Below are 18275 nucleotides of genomic sequence, written 5' to 3' on the forward strand. Positions count from 1 at the left end.
AAGAAACAGGTAAGAAAGGCCTCAGATGAAATGTAGCAAAGGCAGGACCTGAGTCTATTAAAAGTAGAGATTTTCTTAACCAGTTATCTGCCACAGACCACCTGTGGCAGTCTTATGAAACCTATGGACTCTTCTCAGAAAAATGTTCTTAAACACATAAGATAAAGTACCTAGGGTCTCAGGGGAAACAGATTATATACAAACATGATTATTATCAAAATATTTTTTTTATTTCTACCTACTTTATTTTTTTTAATTTATTTATTTTAATTGGAGGCTAATTACTTTACAATATTGTATTGGTTTTGCCATACATCAACATGAATCTGCCACGGGTGTACACGTGTTCCCAATCCTGAACCCCCCTCCCACCTCCCTCCCCATACCATCCCTCTGGGTCATCCCAGTGCACCAGCCCCAAGCATCCTGTATCCTGCATCAAACCTGGACTGGTGATTCATTTTCTTATATGATATTATACATGTTTCAATGCCATTCTCCCATATCATCCCACCCTCTCCCTCTCCCATGGAGTCCAAAAGACTGTTCTATACATCTGTGTCTTTTTTGCTGTCTTGCATACAGAGTTATCGTTACCGTCTTTCTAAATTCCATATATATGCGTTAGTATACTGTATCGGTGTTTTTCTTTCTGGATTACTTTACTCTGTATAATTGTATCCACCTCATTAGAACTGATTCAAATGTATTCTTTTTAATGGATGAGTAATACTCCATTGTGTATATGTACCACAGCTTTCTTATCCATTCATCTGCTGATGTACATCTAGGTTGCTTCCATGTCCTGGCTATTATAAACAGTGCTGCGATGAACACTGGGGTACACGTGTCTCTTTCAATTCTGGCTTCCTCGGTGTGTATGCCCAGCAGTGGGATTGCTGTGTCATAAGGCAGTTCTATTTCCAGTTTTTAAGGAAGCTCCACACTGTTTTCCCTAGTGGCTGTACTAGTTTGCATTCCCACCAACAGTGTAAGAGGGTTCCCTTTTCAAAATATATTTTAAAAAACAGATTTGTGCATTATAATACATGTGCTCCTTTATTAATATATTAAATAACAAGCTCTGTCAATAAATCTAATAACCAATATACTTTCAATACAGGAATGATTGCAATTTGTATTTTAAAGTAGAGTTTGTGTAATGTGATATGAAAATATACATAATTTCATTTGGTGACAGAATTATAAGTACTACCAATGTTACTAAAATTTATCACTTCTACTTACAGTGAAAGGAAGCAGTTGCTTTCAGGTACACATCAGTGAGAATAAACATGTACCTTTTCTCTGTCCAAGTTCACAGACCCTGCAAATTCTGTCCCCAGACTCCACTCCAGAACACTGTTCTAGAGTTATTTTCACGAGGAACCCAAAGTCCTAGAGGCCGTTTCTTTTCCTTAGAGCCTTCCTGGGAAAAGTGGAGCTAGGATTTCTCTAGATTTGCCTAGTAGGAAGTTTTAGTTCAATTGGCTTATTTCAGAACTGGGATGCAAAATCCTTCATTTCCTTCACCTCAGTATTTTTCAAACATTTTGGCTTACAGCCCATAATAAGAAATGCATTTTGCAATGAGACCCAATGCACATACACACAACTGCAACTACAACTTCACAAAGCAATACCTGACTATACATAGTATATGTACAGTACACAGTTTGCTAAGGTTGCCATAGCAAAATATTACAGACCATAGAGTTTAAACAGCAGAAATTTGTTTCCTTTCAATTCTGAAGGCTGGAAGTCCAAAGTGTCAGCAGATTTCTCCTGCGGGCTCGCTCCTTGGCTTATAGATGGTTACCATCTCACCATGCAAGCATATCACTGGTCCTGCTGCTGCTGCTCAGTCGCTGTCAGTCGTGTCCGACTCTGTGCGACCCCATAGACGGCAGCCCATCAGGTCCTAATCTCCTTTTATTGTAAAAACACCAATCAGTTTGAATTGGGAGCTATCCTAATGGCCTCGTTTTAACTTAATCTCTTCTTTAAAGGCCCTACTTCCAAATATAGTCACATTCCAAGGTACTGACAGTTTTAGGATTTCAGAGTATGAATTTAGGAAAGGGAAGACATAATTCAGCTCATGACATATAGTAAAAACATACCTATATTTATATTAAATGTTATTTACTAATGATTAAATACAATAGGTAAATTCTCCCCCTAAAAACAAATTAAGAAGATGTTATGTATATCACAGTGGATATGCTTGCTTGTTGGTGAGTTCAGTACGGCCTGAGACACTTGGGACAATGTGACACGCATAGCTGATGCACTGTGAAGTCCATCTTCTGATTTTATCAGGTCAGGGTTGAAAATCATCATTCATGCTAATAGGTCCCCGAGAACAGGGATTATGGTAATAATATGTTCTTTTGCACTTGATAATTGAATTTTTTTCATCTTAATGTCTTAGCATCATCCTTCAGTGTAAATTAACTCAATTATCAGCAAATGGATAGTTTATCTAAATAGTTTACATTAACATTTCAGATTTTTCTTCTGGAAAGTAATGAACAGAAGTTTGAGACATATGATGTGAGATGTAACAATTTCTCTGTTTGTTCATACTACCTTCTTTGTAACATTTTCTTACTATTGTAGCTAGGGCAATCACTTTTTTTTTTTTTAACTTGTAACAAGTTTTAAAAACTTAGCACCTTAAACATCCTGAATTTGTTGAAATCATATTTCTCTGCGGTTTCAAATTTAGTTTAAAAGAATGGAAAAATTAAATATTCCAGTTTTGTTGCCCAAATATCATCTTTTGAAAAAATTGGCTTGGTTTTTATATTTTATTTATTTATTTTTAGCTGTGCTGGGTGTTTGTTGCTGTGCAAGGGCTTTCTTTAATTGCCATGCACAGGCTTCTCGTTTCAGCAGCTCCTTTTGTTTCAGAGAACAGCCCTCTGGGTGCACCGGCTCTTTAGTTTCAGCTCACAGGCTCTAGCGCCTGGACTCACTAGTTGTGGCACATGGGCTTAGATGCTCTGTGACATGTGGGATATTCCCAGGCCAGGGATTGAACCAATGTCCCCACCGTCAGCTGGTGGATTTCTACCCACTGTACAAACAGGGAAGTCCCCAAATATCATCTTTATAATATCTGTCTAAAGAGATTGATTTTCAACTAGAAAATGTGTTTCACACTCTAGCACTCATAGCCAATGCTTAGAACTGTTTCTAACAATGACTTGACTAGGATATAATGAGTGGGTCTAATTTGCCCCAGCTTCTGATGAGAATGTGTCCTAAATTTGGCTACTCAGAAACCTTACTTTAATAAAATTAACAATGCCACATTATTAGTCAGTACATCCAGGGATTTGGCAAAATTCCATTGGATACCAGAGCTTTATGATGCGTAAAATAGTGGTTCCAATCAGCATTGGTATTGGCAGCATCAGTTCAGTTCAGTTCACTCACTCAGTCGTGTCCAACTCTTTGCGACCCCATGAATCGAAGCACGCCAGGCCTCCCTGTCCATCACCATCTCCCGGAGTTCACTCAAACTCACGCCCATCGAGTCAGTGATGCCATCCAGCCATCTCATCCTCTGTCATCCCCTTCTCCTCCTGCCCCCAATCCCTCCCAACATCAGAGTCTTTTCCAATGAGTCAATTCTTCACATGAGGTGGCCAAAGTACTGGAGTTTCAGCTTTAGCATCATTCCTTCCAAAGAACATCCAGGGTTGATCTCCTTTAGAATGGACTGGTTGGATCTCCTTGCAGTCCAAGGGACTCTCAAGAATCTTCTCCAACACCACAGGTCAAAAGCATAGATATTAGTTATCTATGCTTTGTTCTTTCATAATATTTGCCACTCCATAGCTTCTCATTCTTTTCTTAAATCTTTATTTTATACTGGAGTATAGTTGATTAACAAGGTTGTATTAGTTCCAAGTGTACATAACTTCTCGTTCTTTTATTACATTTTAAATTTAATGTGTATTATTCAACATTGTACTTTTCCAATTCTATAAATTTCCATTTGTACTTAAGGTTAATTTTCTACCTTTTAACTGTTTATTGATTTTACCTTAGGGCAAATATAAGAGATAAAATGCAAGATGCTGTGGTTAGAGCAACAATAAAGATAAAATCATAAAGGAGAATGTTTGGGTTGGCTTTGAAGAAAGGCTTAGGGGGCCCATGGGGTGGTTTCTAATATACTCTCTATCATAAGCATCTAGTATTTTTTTATTCTTAAAATTTTTTTTTATCTTGGAGTATATTTGATTTACAATGTTGTGAGATAAAATACTCCATACAACAGTTTTGCCACACATATCAGATACTAACTTGAAAGAGTTGTACAAATTACATCCTCATTGTTCTCATCGAGTTGGACTGAAAATTCTATATGTATTCTTAAATGTTTATCAGTGGCACAGATGAGATAAAATAGTTCATTGTCACTTAAAGATATCTTCAAATGTATTACTTTGTTTATAAAAGGTCAAATGTCTTATATCCATGCATGATGGGAGAGTAGTACTTTATATTCTCTCTTCTTTGCCACAGAATATGTCTTTAAATGTGACATTTAAAGGGTATTTTCACTAATATTTATATAACAGATAAGAAATTGGGATGGTAATTTTATTTTTTTCTTTCTTTTAATGTATTGATATTTAAAGGGCTTATCCATTTGTTCAACAGGAGTTAATTATATATATGCTGTGGTAGAAGTCAAGATTCATTTTTCTTTCCATACAAACATTCAATTGTTCCAGCAATTGTTATTGAAAAGATTATTATTGGGTTGGCCAAAAGGTTCATTCATTTTTTTTTCTGTAAGATGATTCTAGTACCACTTAGTTGTCTTTGACCTCATTTGAAACTATTGTGACAGCTGTCATATCAGCATGCAATTTTTAAAAAGTTACCAAAATTGGTGAATTTTTGTGTCACCATTTTAATATTGAAAATAGAAGAAATAAGCAACATTTGCAGCATACTATGCTTTATTATTTCAAGAAAGGTAAAAACATAACTGAAATGTAAAAAATGTTTTTTGCCGTGTAAGGAGAAGGTGCTATGAATAATTGAACACATCAACAGTGGTTTGTGAAGTTTCGTGTTGTAGATTTCTCACTGGACAATGCTCCATGGTGGGATAAGCTAGTTGAAGTTGATGGCAATCAAATTGAGACAGTACTCAAAAACAATAAATGTTATACCATGAGGGAGACAGTTGACATACTTAAAATATTCGGCATCAAGCATTGGAAATCATTTGTGCCAGCTTGGTTATGTTAATTGCTTTGATGTTTGTATTCCACAGAAGTTAAGTGAAAAAAAAAACCTTCTTGATTGTATTCCTGCCAATGATTCTCTACTTAAATGTAAAAATTCCACTTTAAAAACAAATTGTGCAGGGTGATTAAAAGTGGATATTGTACAACACTGTGGAATGGAAGAGATTGTGCAGCCAGTGAAATGAACTACCACAATCATACCAAAGGTCAGTCTCTATCCAAAAGAGGTGATGTTATGTATATGGTGGGATTGGAAGAGAGTCCTTTGTTATGAGTTTCTTCCAGAAAAAACAAATAATTTGTTCCAGCACCGCTCCCAATTAGATCAATTGAAGGCAGCACTCTACTACAAGCGTCCAGAATTAGTCAACAAAAAATGCATAATTTTCCATCAGGATCCCGCAAGACCATATGTTTCCTTGATGACCATGCAAAAACTGTTGCAATGTGGCTGGGAAATTCTGATTCATTCATCATATTCACCAGACATTGCACCTTCAGGTGTCCAGTTATTTTTGATCTTTACAAAATTCTCTACATGGAAAACATTTCAATTCCCTGGAAGACTATAAAAGGCACTTGGAACAGTTCTTTGCTCAAAAGATAAAAAGTTTGGGGAAGAGGGAATTATGAAATTGCCTGCAAAATGGCATAAGGTAGTAGAACAAAATGGTAAATATGTAGTTTAAAAAAGTTGTTGGTGAAAATGAAAAATGTGTCTTTTTTTTTACTTAAAAAAACCAAGGGAACTTTTTGGCCAACCAAATATATCCCCATTGAATAATCTTTGCACCATTCTGAAATGCAATTAAACATATACTAGAGGGAGTTATTTCTAGACTCTATTCTGTTCCACAAATGGCACATTTAAACTTGCATACTTGATCCATTGATCAGTCATGTCTGACTTTTTGTGACTCCATGGACTGTAGCCTGCCAGTCTCCTCTGTCCATGGAATTTCCCAGGCAAGAATTCTGGAGTGGGTTGCCATTTCCTGCTCCAGGGAATCTTCCCGACCCAAGGACTGAACCCTCGTCCCCTGTGTCTCCCGCATTGGTAGGCAGATTCTTTATCACTGCGCCACCTGGGAAGCCCCCACATCCATCCTTACTGAGATAAAATACCATATGGTACTGATCGGGCTTCCCTGGTGGCTCAGTGGTAAAGAATCTGCCAGCAATGCAGGAGACCAGGCTTCAATCCCTGAGTCGGAAAGATCCCCTGGAGAAGGGAATGGCAACCTACTGCAGTATTCTTGCCTAGAGAAATCTCAAGGACAGAAGAGTCTGGCAGGCTACAGTCCATAGGGTTGCACAGAGTCAGGCACAACTGAAGCGCCTAAGCAGCAGCAGCTGCATGGGCCTGGTTACAGTAGCTTTATAGTAAGGTCTTGAAAGGCATGGTATCAGGTAGTATATGTCCTAGGGATCAAGGACATGGATTCTCCTCTAGATTCTGCAGAAGAGAAAGCAGCCTGACTGGTACCTCCTGGATCATCTGCAAAACAATGAGATAGTAAATGTGGGGTTTTGTTTTAACAGCAGTAGAAAACTAGATGCATACTAGAGAGCACACAACCAAAGGAAGAGCTGAAGGCGTGGATGGGGCAGAGGGGTGGGGGTGGGAGCAGGAGCCCAGGCACCCCAGCTTTCTGTGTACCCCTGAGGGGTTGCCATGAGTGACTGGGCTCCATGCAAGTCTCCAGTTCATGAGAAAGGATTCACTCTTCCAGTGCGGCCCACACTCCTCCTTGTGGTCAGGGGCCAGGGCCAAGTGATGGTCAGAATTACACTCAAGGGTTGTGAAGATGAGTAGTTTCTAACAGGAAGGAATATGGATCAGTCTGAAACCCCAGTTGCTCACTGCAACATTCAACCATGGTTCTTAACTGAGATTTCCAAGTCCACACAGGCCTGGGAATAAAAGCATTGTTATAGTAACGGTCATGAATTATTAGTTCGTATAGTCTGGCTTCACCTCTTTGTAGGGCAGGTTTTTGTACGTATGTAATGGTTCCTAAGGGTGGCAATGGACCTGTTTTGTTGGGCTCTGCACACCTAGCCTCTGTGGAATCCCTGCCGCTCAGTCTATTGGTACAGTGAGTGGGTGATTCTTCCTGTCTGCTCCATGGGACATGTGCCATTGTCTTCACCTCTGGCTGCTAGGATAATCTTTCTTGTCCCTGCTCATACCACAGGCAATAACCTAGGCTCTGATGTAGGCGCGCTCGGCTCTGATCTGGCAGCCATTCTTGGGAATGGGTCCCAGGACGCTGCTCCAGGACACAATGTTCCCATATAGTGGTTCCTTGATATCTCAACTTCCCACAAAGTCAAAGAACTCTCTACCTTTTGTGTTTATTCTATCCTTTGGGTAAGGTCTGGACTTCTCTGGTGCCTCAGACAGTAAAGCATCTGCCTACAATGGAGGAGACCCTGGGTTCAATCCCTGGAGAAAGAAATGGCGACTCACCCCAGTATTCTTGCCTGCAAAATCTCATGGACACAGGAGCCTGGTGGGCTACAGTCCATGGGGTTGCAAAGAGTCCAGCATGACTGAGCGACTTCACTTTCACCTTAGGTAAGGTCTATGCAAATACTACTGGTTGCTTGCTGCTGCTACTGCTGCTAAGTCACTTCAGTTGTATCTGACTCTGTGTGACCCCATAGACAGCAAACCACCAGGCTCCCCCATCCCTGGGATTCTCCAGGCAAGAACATTGGAGTGGGTTGCCATTTCCTTCTCCAATTCATGAAAGTGAAAAGTGAAAGTGAAGTCGCTCAGTCGTGTCCAACCTCAGCAACCCCATGGACTGCTGCCCACCAGGCTCCTCCATCCATGGGATTTTCCAGGCAAGAGTACTGGAGTGGGGTGCCATTGCCTTCTCCGACTGGTTGCCTACTCAATAGCAAATCTTCCCTCCTTTCTCAAAAATAATATCTTCACAAATGAACATATTTACAAAACAGAAGCAGACCCACAGACTTCAAGTATGAATTTATGGTTACCCGGGGCTGGGGGTAGGATCAGGGGAAGGGATTGTTAGGGAGTTCAGAATCAGCATGTACACACTGCTATATTTAAAATGGACAACCCACAATGACCCACTGTATAGCACAGGGAGCTCTGCTCCATGTTATATGTCGGCCTGGATGGGAGGGGAGTCTAGAGGAGAATCGATACGTGTATACGTATGGCTGAGGCCCTTTGCTGTGCACCAGAACCTATCACAACACTGTTGATTGGCTATTCTTGCAGGTTCACTTGCTCAGTCATATCTGACTCTTTGCAACCCTATGGACTGTAGCCTGCCAGGCCATTCTGTCCATGGAATTTTCCAGGCAAGCATACTAGAGTGAGTTGCCATTTCTTCCTCCAGGGAATCTTCCCATCCCAGGGATTAAACCCGCGTCTCCTGCACTGGCAAGCAGATTTTTTACCATGGAGCCATCCAGGAAGCCCCAGTCAGTCCTTATTATTTATCTCTTTTATATATAGTACCTAGATACCTTTAGAATGAGGGGTAGGGACTTTCAGCTGCCCAGCCTTCAGGGAAGAAACGACAGCTGGAGATTGAGTTCAGTCACATAGCCAATAACTTAATTCATCATGCCTAAAGTGAAATTCCAGTAGAGACTCTATAAGTTCAGAGGAATTTCTGGAATGGTGAAAACACTGATGTGCTGGGAGCATGACGCACCCAGTTCTATGAGGAGAAGGCATGGAAGCTCTATGCTCCCTCTCAGACCTCACCCTATGCGTATCCTTTATAATAAAACTGTAAAAGTAAGTATAGTGCTTCCCTGAGTTCTGTGAGTAATTCAGGTGAACTATTGAACAGATTCATGGCTGCAGCCAGTGAGCCAGAAGTATAGATGGCCTGGGGAGCCCCTGAGACTTGTGGCTGACACCTGAAGTGAAGGGCACCCTGTGGAGAACTCTGTTCTCAATCTTTGGGCCTGTGCTAACTCTGGGTGGTTAGTATCAGGACTGAACTACAGTCCACTCAGCATTAGACCATTTAGAGTGGAAGCAGAATAGATGGCTGGAGCTGCTGCTGCCGACTTGGGTGATGAGGCAGTAGGTGAGATTTGGCAGAGCAGAAGATAGTAATCCCATTATGGAGAGAATTGAGAAGGTTGGTTAATTGCATCCTTTCTAGTTTGGACAGAACTTTCCTTCCAGACAGCCTGTAGTAAGAACAGCTGCCCTAGGATCAAATACCATCCTACTCTGGGTGTATTAGTTAGTTATTGCTGCATAACAAATCACTACAAACTTAGCACTAAGAACAACACACACTGATTATCTCACAGTTTCTGTATGTCAGGAGTCCAGGCATGCTTTAGGTCAGTCCTCTGATCAGGCCTCACATGCTACAATTAAGGTATCATATGGACTAGGTTCTTATCTGGAAGCTCAATGAAGAAAGAATCAGTTTCCAAGTTCACTCAGGTCGTCGGCAGAACTCATTTCCTTGATGTGTGGAACTGAGGGTCCAACTTCTTGCAGGTGTTTGGGTGGAAGCCACCCTCAACCGCTAGAGATTGCTTGCAGTCCTTAGAGGCCACCCACGGTTCCTTGCCATGTGAGCTGCACAGCTGCCTACTCAGGCCAGGTATGAGAACCCCTAGACTGTCTTGCAGCAAGAGAAAGTTTTCTACAATGTAACACAGTCAAGGAAGTGACCTTTGCCATATTCTATTTATTAGAAGAGTCACAGGTCCTGCCACATACAATGGAAAGAGATTACAAAAGGACATGAACGCCAACAGTGGGATCATTAGAGGTCGTTCAAGAGTCTGTCTGGGTTTCCCTTGTGGCTCAGCTAGTAAAGAATCTACCTGTAGTGCAGGAGACCTGGGTTCCACTCCAGTATTCTGGCCTAGAAAATTCCATGGACTGTATAGTCCATGGGGTCACAAAGAGTCGGACATGACTGAGCAACTTTCACTTCACTTTTAGCATCTGTCCACCATACTTTGGAGGAGACAGAGTCTGAGTTTGGCTTGGGTAACAAACCAGATGAAGGTAATAAAAACAATGGTTGGGAGTAAGCTCACATCCTTCACGTCCTTTATGTGTGTAGCCTGGAGGCTTACAGTCCATGGGATCGCAGAGAGTTGGATACGACTTAGTGATCAAATAACAACAACGATACTCTCATTTTTCAGATGAGTTAACTGGAAGAACTATACTTTATTGGCTGGGGGGTTGGACCAAAGAGAGTATCTAGACCTACAGGAACCAAAGAGTCATATCATCAGACCCCACAGGGTGGACTGAGAGCCAACGGGGTTCAGCGCCAGAGGCCAAAGACAGCTTCACCAGTACCTGCAGACCAGAGGGTGCAGATCACCCACTGACACTTGACTGACCACTACAGAACACTTGTACTGAGAATCTTCCTTCTTTGTTACCAGAGAACCACCCAGCAGATGTGGTGCCTAATGGTGTCTCTGTTTAATCCATCCAAACTACTTTCTTCAAGAACCCAAGATACTAATAAGCCCCTGCAACTGGCAGGGGGTGCTTGAAGACCTGCAAAGTGTAGAAGGTTCAACCTGGATGTGCTACACAGAGGCTGTTTTCAGCACACCAAGTTCAGTGAATGGGAATCCTAAACCCTAGCAACTCAACCAGGGGTGAAACATCTATTTTCCTTCAAGTATCCATTATGTGAAGGGCCAGAGACATAAATGAATAAAGCAGTAACTAATGAAAATCTAGATTTCATTCATGTACTATGGATGTGTTTGGGATTATACTTAGCAAGTATTTATTGAATCCTTCCTGTTGATGGGAGATATAAAGAGGAATAATTTATCTCTCTGCCTAATCCAGGAAGAAGACAGGGTAGATATATTAGTGCTATAATAGTGGTACTGAAGAAATATCTAAGGAAGTATCCCGTAGTGTATGGGAAAGAGAGGAATTCAAGGAAGATTTCTTGGAGAAGATAAATCCTTTTTTTTCCCACTCAGGCACTGTAAAATGGGCAGCACTCTGCTATACGCTGCCTGAAAGGTGGGGCCTGCAGAAGGCAAAGCTTGAGCAAAAGCTTGGAAGCCAAGCTGTGTGGAGAACAAGTGGAAATTATGGTTGAGACAGTACTCAACCATACGTGAGAGGCAGGAGGGACTAAACTCAGCCTTTGATTTGGGTTTAGGGATTTGGAATATTAATAGATTCTGAAGTCACTGGAACATCATGGATAGGAATAACAGATTCAGAGGAATGCTTTAGAAAAAGAACTCTATGGAGGACAGGTTGGGGGTAGGAAGAGATCTAAGTGGAGGCAACACTAGTAAAGTCCAGACAGGAATTAATGAAACGTTGAGCCAAGTCTATGAATGCAACAGGAAAGGAAGTACAGAAATCCACAGGCTGACTCTGGAAGATGGAAGAGTGGAAACCAACAAGAATAAAACCAAAGGCAGAAAGGATGGATGGTGATGCCATTGCCATTAACCAAACCCAGAAATCAGGAGGAGTACAGAAGTGAGGCAAATCAACAAAAGTGTCCAATATGTTAAGTCTCAGGGGTTTGTAAGACATATTTATTGAACTGTAGGTGTACAAATCATGAGAGAGGTCACCAGGTCAATCAAACTGAGTCATTTTTCAAAATGATATTTGAAACTGTAAGGGTGCATTAAACTAGTCAGGAAGATGGCATAGCATTGATAGAGGGCTGGAGCCTTGGAGAATGCTGTACATGTGAGAAAAGGCAAGGCATAAAGGAGCTTAATAGAGACAGAAGTAGCATCAGGAAAGAGTGTGTTTCTGGAGACCAAAGGAGTTTATAGTTGATTTACAGTGTTGTCAGATTTTTTTTTTTTTTTTTGAGTATAGTTGATTTACAATGTTGTGTTAGTCTCAGGTGAACAGCAAGATGATTCAATTACACATATACATGTATCTATTCTTCAGGATTCTTTCCCCATAGGGAAGAAGATTTTAAAGAGGAACTACTGTTGGTAAACTAGACAAGCTGAGAGGTGAGAGGGTCACTGGAAACTTAGGGGGAGCAGTTTGAGAAGCAGTGGCAGAAGCAGAATCAACTGCCTAAGGAGAGGAGGCTAAGGTATATCACATCAGTTACTTTTAGAAGACATTTGAGAAGGGAAGAGAGTGAGAAACGAAAGTGGCTTGAGGAAGGACAGGGGTATTTTAGGTTCATTCTTGTAGCCACAAGCTACGCTCTTCCTAGCAAGAACATAGCTGTGCATGAAAGGAAGAAGGATGTGAGCCCTTTTTATTTCTTAACATAAAACTCCAGACCTAAATTACCATCTGGGAAGGAAGGAGGGAAACATGATCTCTATTTATCAGACTTAGATTTTGCTTCGGCAGTTTTGTCTAAGTCTTGCACAGCCGTATAAACGCCATCCCTCCACTCTAAATAAAACAACAAACCACCACCACTCCCTCCGCTTCTTCGTAATCTGGAAAAACCAAGCAGGTACAACGTGTCCTAGTCCTTCGCCTCTCCGAGCCGGCTTTAAACCTGAGAGTGCTCAGCTCAGCTCTCTGGTGGGTCCGGCCCGATGAGCTGCTCCTGACGCAGAGTCCAGCGTAAACCCAACAGAATCGCTCCAGTTTCTTGCATCTGATCCTCTCACGACGCTAAGGCTTCGCGGGCCATGGCCTCGGTGCGAACATCAAGTACAGTTAGAAAACCCCTCGGCCCTGCCTGCAGCTCCTTCGGCCCACTGTAGTCGGCCTCCATTACTCTTTTCCCGCGAGGCACCTCCCTCGAGAAAATGAAACCTGGTGCCATCAGCTGAAGCAAAAGGGTGGGACCTTTTTACTAGGCACACGGAAAAGGCAGAATCGACTTCAGACAGCAAAGGGGTGTGCTGCCCGGCCGGGTCACCAGGACGCCCCGCCCAGGCCCGCCCTCTACGCATCAGGGACTACATTTCCCAGAGGCCTCAGCGGCCCCGAGGGGCTGGCCGGTCCGCTCTCCGCTCACACTGCGCGGTGACTGGCTTCCTCGGAGGAGGGCGGGGCCTAATCCAGCCAATGGGTGAGGGGCTCGTTACGGCGGCGGAAGCAGCGGCGCTGGGTTGAGGGGTGGGGGGCAGAGTGCTAGCGCCTCGGCGGTGGCGGCGGGTCCCGGAGCTCGAGGACGTCGGCTCCACAGGCGGAGAGCGCACGGAAGCAAGCTCGAAGTGGCGCGGCGGCCACTTGGCGCAGCACTCAAGTAATGGCGGGACGGGCGCCCAGGAGCGAAGGGGAGGGGAGGAGACGAGGGGGCGGGGCGGCCGAGCCGGGCTGCAGCGTCCGTCCCGCTGCGCGTCCCCGGGGAAGGGCAGCGGTGCCTCGTCTCTGCGGCGTAGACCTGGGCTCTTTCGCGAGCTGAGCATGGCAGTTGGCCCGGCGGCAAAGGCCGGGTGTCCTGCGGCAAGGAAAGGAGAGGCGTCGGGAGGGCTGGGCTGATCCGGGCGTGGGGGCGTGGCGGGCGTGGGCCTTGGCGGGGAAGCTGAGAGGCCGGGGGAGCGCGGGCGGGCGGGCGGCCCAAGGAGTTTGGCTCCTGGAGCAGTTTAAAGTGACTCTCCACATCCGGGCCCTGCGCCCGCCGCTTTCAGACCCCGACCGAGGCGGGGCCTCCTAGCTCCCCGCCCCTTTTGCCGGCAGCGCTTGTCTTCCTCTGCTATTGGCTCAGCCTCGAGGGCCTTGGGCTGCCCCGGCGAGGCTCGCGCCTGATTGGCTGGCAGTCGGCGGGAGGGTGGGGCGGGATCAGAGCTGGCAGACCGCGGTGGATTGGTCTGGGCACTGGAGTGACGCGCCCGGCGTGGGGCCAATGGGCAGACTGGGGAGGTAGGGGCAGGTTCGGGGGAAGAGGACTGGAGCGGAGCGGTGGCCGGCTGGCCCGGGTGAGCGGGGCCAGAGGAGCTGGACAGCGGCGGGCTCGAGGCGCGCTGCGGCGCAAGCCTTCCCGGTGACCTCGGACCCCAGCGCTGCCACCGAGATGGGTCCTCCGCGGCCCTCTCAGCCTGGCGAGGTGGAGTCGGGAGGGGCGGGCGGCGGGCGGCGGGCGGCGGCTTCAGGTAAAGAGGCATACTGGTCCTGAGCTCCTCAGAATGCCTAACCCCTCTCCGGAGAAGTCTTAGAGACCCCATGTGTCTGGAGACCCATGTTCTCCGATCTTAGCTATGGGCTTCTGGGTGGGGGTAGGATTGCGGGTGTATCGAGGATATCGGCAGAGCTTGCTTGGCTCCTGAGAGGAAAGTGAGGGTCGATTTTAGGGAAGGTGGTGAAGGTCTCGGTTCCCTTTGGCTCGATGGCCGTCTGTGAAAGGGGTGGGATGAAATCCGTCACTGAAGGCCTGTGCAGAAAAACATGAGAATTCCTTTTGGATCCGGTCTTGATGTAAGGTTTCTGGTCCTTTCTTAGGACAGGGCATCTGCCTCCGATTCCTCCTTTGACACACTGATGACAGTTTTGTACACCTTGGTGTGAGGCTTGGCTTTCAAAGGCACAAGCCATTTGTCATGAAACTTTACAGAGAAATATATGTATTGTGTTAATACATGTCATGTGGCTGTTGCACACGATGTAGTGTCGACTTTTCCGTTTGGCAATTCACAAGTATTGGGGGGGGGAGTCATAATATCCCTCAGTATCATATAAGTGATTTTACCATTAATTGAACCTATGTACATGGAAAACGTAAACAATTTAGACCATTTCTGCACTGTATATTGAACACAAGTATTATTTTCAATCAGTGATGCTGCATTTGCTTTCCTAAAAGAAGGTATAGGTACTAAAAATGTTTTAATTTCTCATTATTGGTTCTAATCTCAGAATCCAGTAATAACCATGTGACTATGCACTGCAGGTGGAAATGAGTTCTCAACAGTTTCCTCGGTTAGGAACCCCTTCCACCGGGCTAAGCCAGGCTCCTTCACAGATAGCCAACAGTGGTTCTGCAGGATTGATAAACCCGGCTGCAACAGGTGAGATGTGTGATATTTTTCTGCATTGCTTTCTGCTTTTAAAATATTGCAGGTTTTCCAACTTAAAAATTAGCAAATTCTTGGTGGGGTTTTAGTAAATACTAGGTTATTGAATTTGAAGAAAGGATATATTACAATACTAATGTACATAAGGCTTTTTTTCCATCCTGTTTTAATCACTTGATTCACATGTGCCAGAGTATAGGTGAAACTTAAAGCATGCTTATAAGATACATTTTTTAAATGTATTAATGTGTTGTTATTTAACTAAGGCCCAGAAGTATAATAATAGTGCCATGAGGGTGGGCAGAGGCATAGGAACTTATAGGAACTTAGCTTTTAGAAACTTGCCTTTTAGAAACTTACTGTTTAGGAAAAGAGATTTTTCTAAAATGTGTATGCACACATATATGCAGTTTGGGTTTTAACTGTATGCTCTGAGTGCTGTAGATCAGTGAGTGGCCTCAGCTGGTAATGATTCGGCTGGCCAGGGAATGTTTGGCAATGTCTGGATACAGTTTTAGTTGTCACAGGTACGGGTGCTACTGGCATCTGATATTTATTTAGAGTCCCTGGATGATGCTGTTGAATATCCTACATTATGCAGGACAGCCCTCCCCACCCCCAACAAAGTATCAGTCTAATCAGCAGTACTGAAGTTGATTACTCCTTCAAATAATCTGTATATTATATATATCAAGTAAAAAGTATTATTACTTCTGTGTTGGCAAAGTGAAATAAAGTACTCCCTTTTTCTATTCCTTTCTTTAGTGCCTGATTTCTGTGCTCCTTATCATGGTATTACTCCTACTTAACAGTAGCTGCTGACATTTTCTGAATAAGCAATAAGTTCCCAATTTTCTTGACCTTGGGACTTTACATAGTCTGGTTTTTGTGCTTTTTGTTTTTTGTGGGTTTTTTTGGCTACAGTCTTACTTTTTCCTCTCCACACTTACTTATCTGGATATTCTTTGTTCTTTCCTGAGGTTTCATCTCAGGTATCACTCTTGTTTGGGAAGTCTTTACTGACTTCATCATCCACAGCAAGCAGTTCAGGGTAGGACCTCCTCCTCGAAAGAAAGCCAGGACTTATCTGTCCATATTCCTTTGCATGTGCTATTCTTGCTACAGTGTAGACATCAACAAATTATTATAGAGCTGCCTCAAGTTATTTACTCTTTAACAAATATTTTGACAGTGTTTTCTCTGGTATAAATTCACAGCAGAATTTTTTTTTTTTTTTTTTTGCCGAGCTGTGTGGCTTGCGCGATCTTAGTTCCCCAACCAACAATTTAACCTGGGTCATGGCAGTGAATACACTACGTCCTAATCACTGGACTGCTAGGGAATTCCCGCACCAGAATAATTTAAAGGAGCATAATGAAGAGAATAGTTTTGAACATCAATTTGTAAGAATTATACTGCTCATTAAGAAGGATATCAATTAGCAATAATTGCCCTCAGATTTTGTTGAGAAGGAAATCATTGACTTAGGCCAAAATTGTGTGTAATTTTACTTCTGAAACGTGTATCTTTTTTCCTTCAATTGGTCTAAGAAAGAAAACAAAAGTTTTCCTTACGTGGTTAGATATCTTTCTGTAGTTCCTGTTGCATTTATTGAAAGAAGTAATTTGGGATCCTAAGCATGTCAGGATTTTAAGTACATGTTCACAGTTCAAAAGTATAGATTACAATCAGTTGTCTTAACTACTGCTTGAAGATTTTTTTTTTCTTTCTGATGAAAATAGCTGCAAATGCCTGGAAGGAAACAATAAATGGTTTCAAAAAGAGCTTAATGGAAAATGATCAGTGCATTATAACTTAATGAAAGTGTTAAAAATCAAAGTCTTCCTGGACAAATAGGTTTGGAAGAAAGTTATGAAATTGTCCATTTTCTTTAAAATTTTACTTAGAGGAAAATCTGGGTAGTCAGGAAGGTTAAAAATCAATTGAAAATGGAAAGACAGAAGTAAAGTGGTCTTTATTCACAGTCATCATATATACAGAAAATACTGAAGAATGTTTTAAAAAGCTGTTAGAACTAATAAGTGAAATTAGTAAAGTTGCAAGATAAAAGTTCAGTGTACAGAAATCATTATATTTTTAAATACTAGTAATGAACAGTGAAATTTTTAAAATGTCATTTACAGTGGCATTGCTGCTGCTAAGTCACTTCAGTCGTGTCCGACTCTGTGCGACCCCATAGAAGCAGCCCAGCAGGCTCCCCCGTCCCTGGGATTCTCTAGGCAAGAACACTGGAGTGGGTTGCCATTTCCTTCTCCAATGCGTGAAAGTGAAGTCGCTCAGTGGTGTCCTACTCCTAGCGACCCCATGGACTACAGCCTACCAGGCTCCTCTGTCCATGGGATTTGCCAGGCAAGAGTACTGGATTGGGGTGCCATTGCCTTCTCCGACAGTGGCATTAAAAAAAAACCTAAAAAATACTTAGGAATAAATTAACAAAATATGTGTATGACCTGGGGTTAGAAAACTATGTGAAACATTGCTGAGAGAAATTAAAGATCTAGGTAAAGAAAAGATCTGTCACGTTTATAGATTAGAAAACTCAGTATTTTCTTTTACCCAGAGAGACCTGTAGATTCATATAAATCCTAATCAAATTCACATCAGGTACTTTTCCAAAAACTGACAGCTGAATCTAAAATTTATGTAGAAACCAAAGGATCTAGAATAGCCAAAGCAATTTGGACAAAAAAGAAGAAAGTTGCCTTTTCTCTGCTGCCTTACTTCAAGACTTGGTATAAAGCTGCACTAATGAAGATATTGTTAAATTGGCATAAATCACTGGATCATTGGAACTAACTAGAGGATCCAGAAATAAACCACAATGGTTTATTAACCACATAATGGTTAATTGATTTTTGATAAAAGTACATAGAGAATTCAATAGGGTATTGACAAAAATAGTATTAGAACCCTAGAATATTCATATGAAAAGAAAATGAACCTTGACCTCTATGTCCGCCATGCATATAAATTAACTCAATGTGTAATTGTGAACCTAAA

The 18275-nt window shown here is 42.8% G+C and overlaps 1 protein-coding gene across 11 annotated transcripts in view; it reads left to right on the forward strand.

The window, feature by feature from the left end:
- Positions 1 to 13407: 13407 nt before the first annotated feature.
- SAP130 (Sin3A associated protein 130) overlaps positions 13408 to 18275 on the forward strand; it is a 77855-nt gene continuing 72987 nt past the window's right edge. For 7 of the 11 annotated variants that reach the window (XM_061431837.1, XM_061431886.1, XM_061431854.1 and 4 more), the window contains exons 1-2: positions 13408 to 13489; positions 15131 to 15248. In XM_061431837.1, the coding sequence (XP_061287821.1) occupies positions 15137 to 15248 (112 nt within the window). In that variant the 5' untranslated portion in view covers positions 13408 to 13489; positions 15131 to 15136. Of the gene's footprint in view, positions 13490 to 14098; positions 14163 to 14190; positions 14330 to 15130; positions 15249 to 18275 lie in introns of those variants that run through there. The other 4 variants (XM_061431913.1, XM_061431922.1, XM_061431845.1 and 1 more) reach the window with 3 other exon arrangements.

The sequence above is a fragment of the Bos javanicus genome, chromosome 2 (genome assembly GCF_032452875.1).
Source record: "Bos javanicus breed banteng chromosome 2, ARS-OSU_banteng_1.0, whole genome shotgun sequence".
Taxonomy (NCBI): Eukaryota; Metazoa; Chordata; class Mammalia; order Artiodactyla; family Bovidae; genus Bos; species Bos javanicus.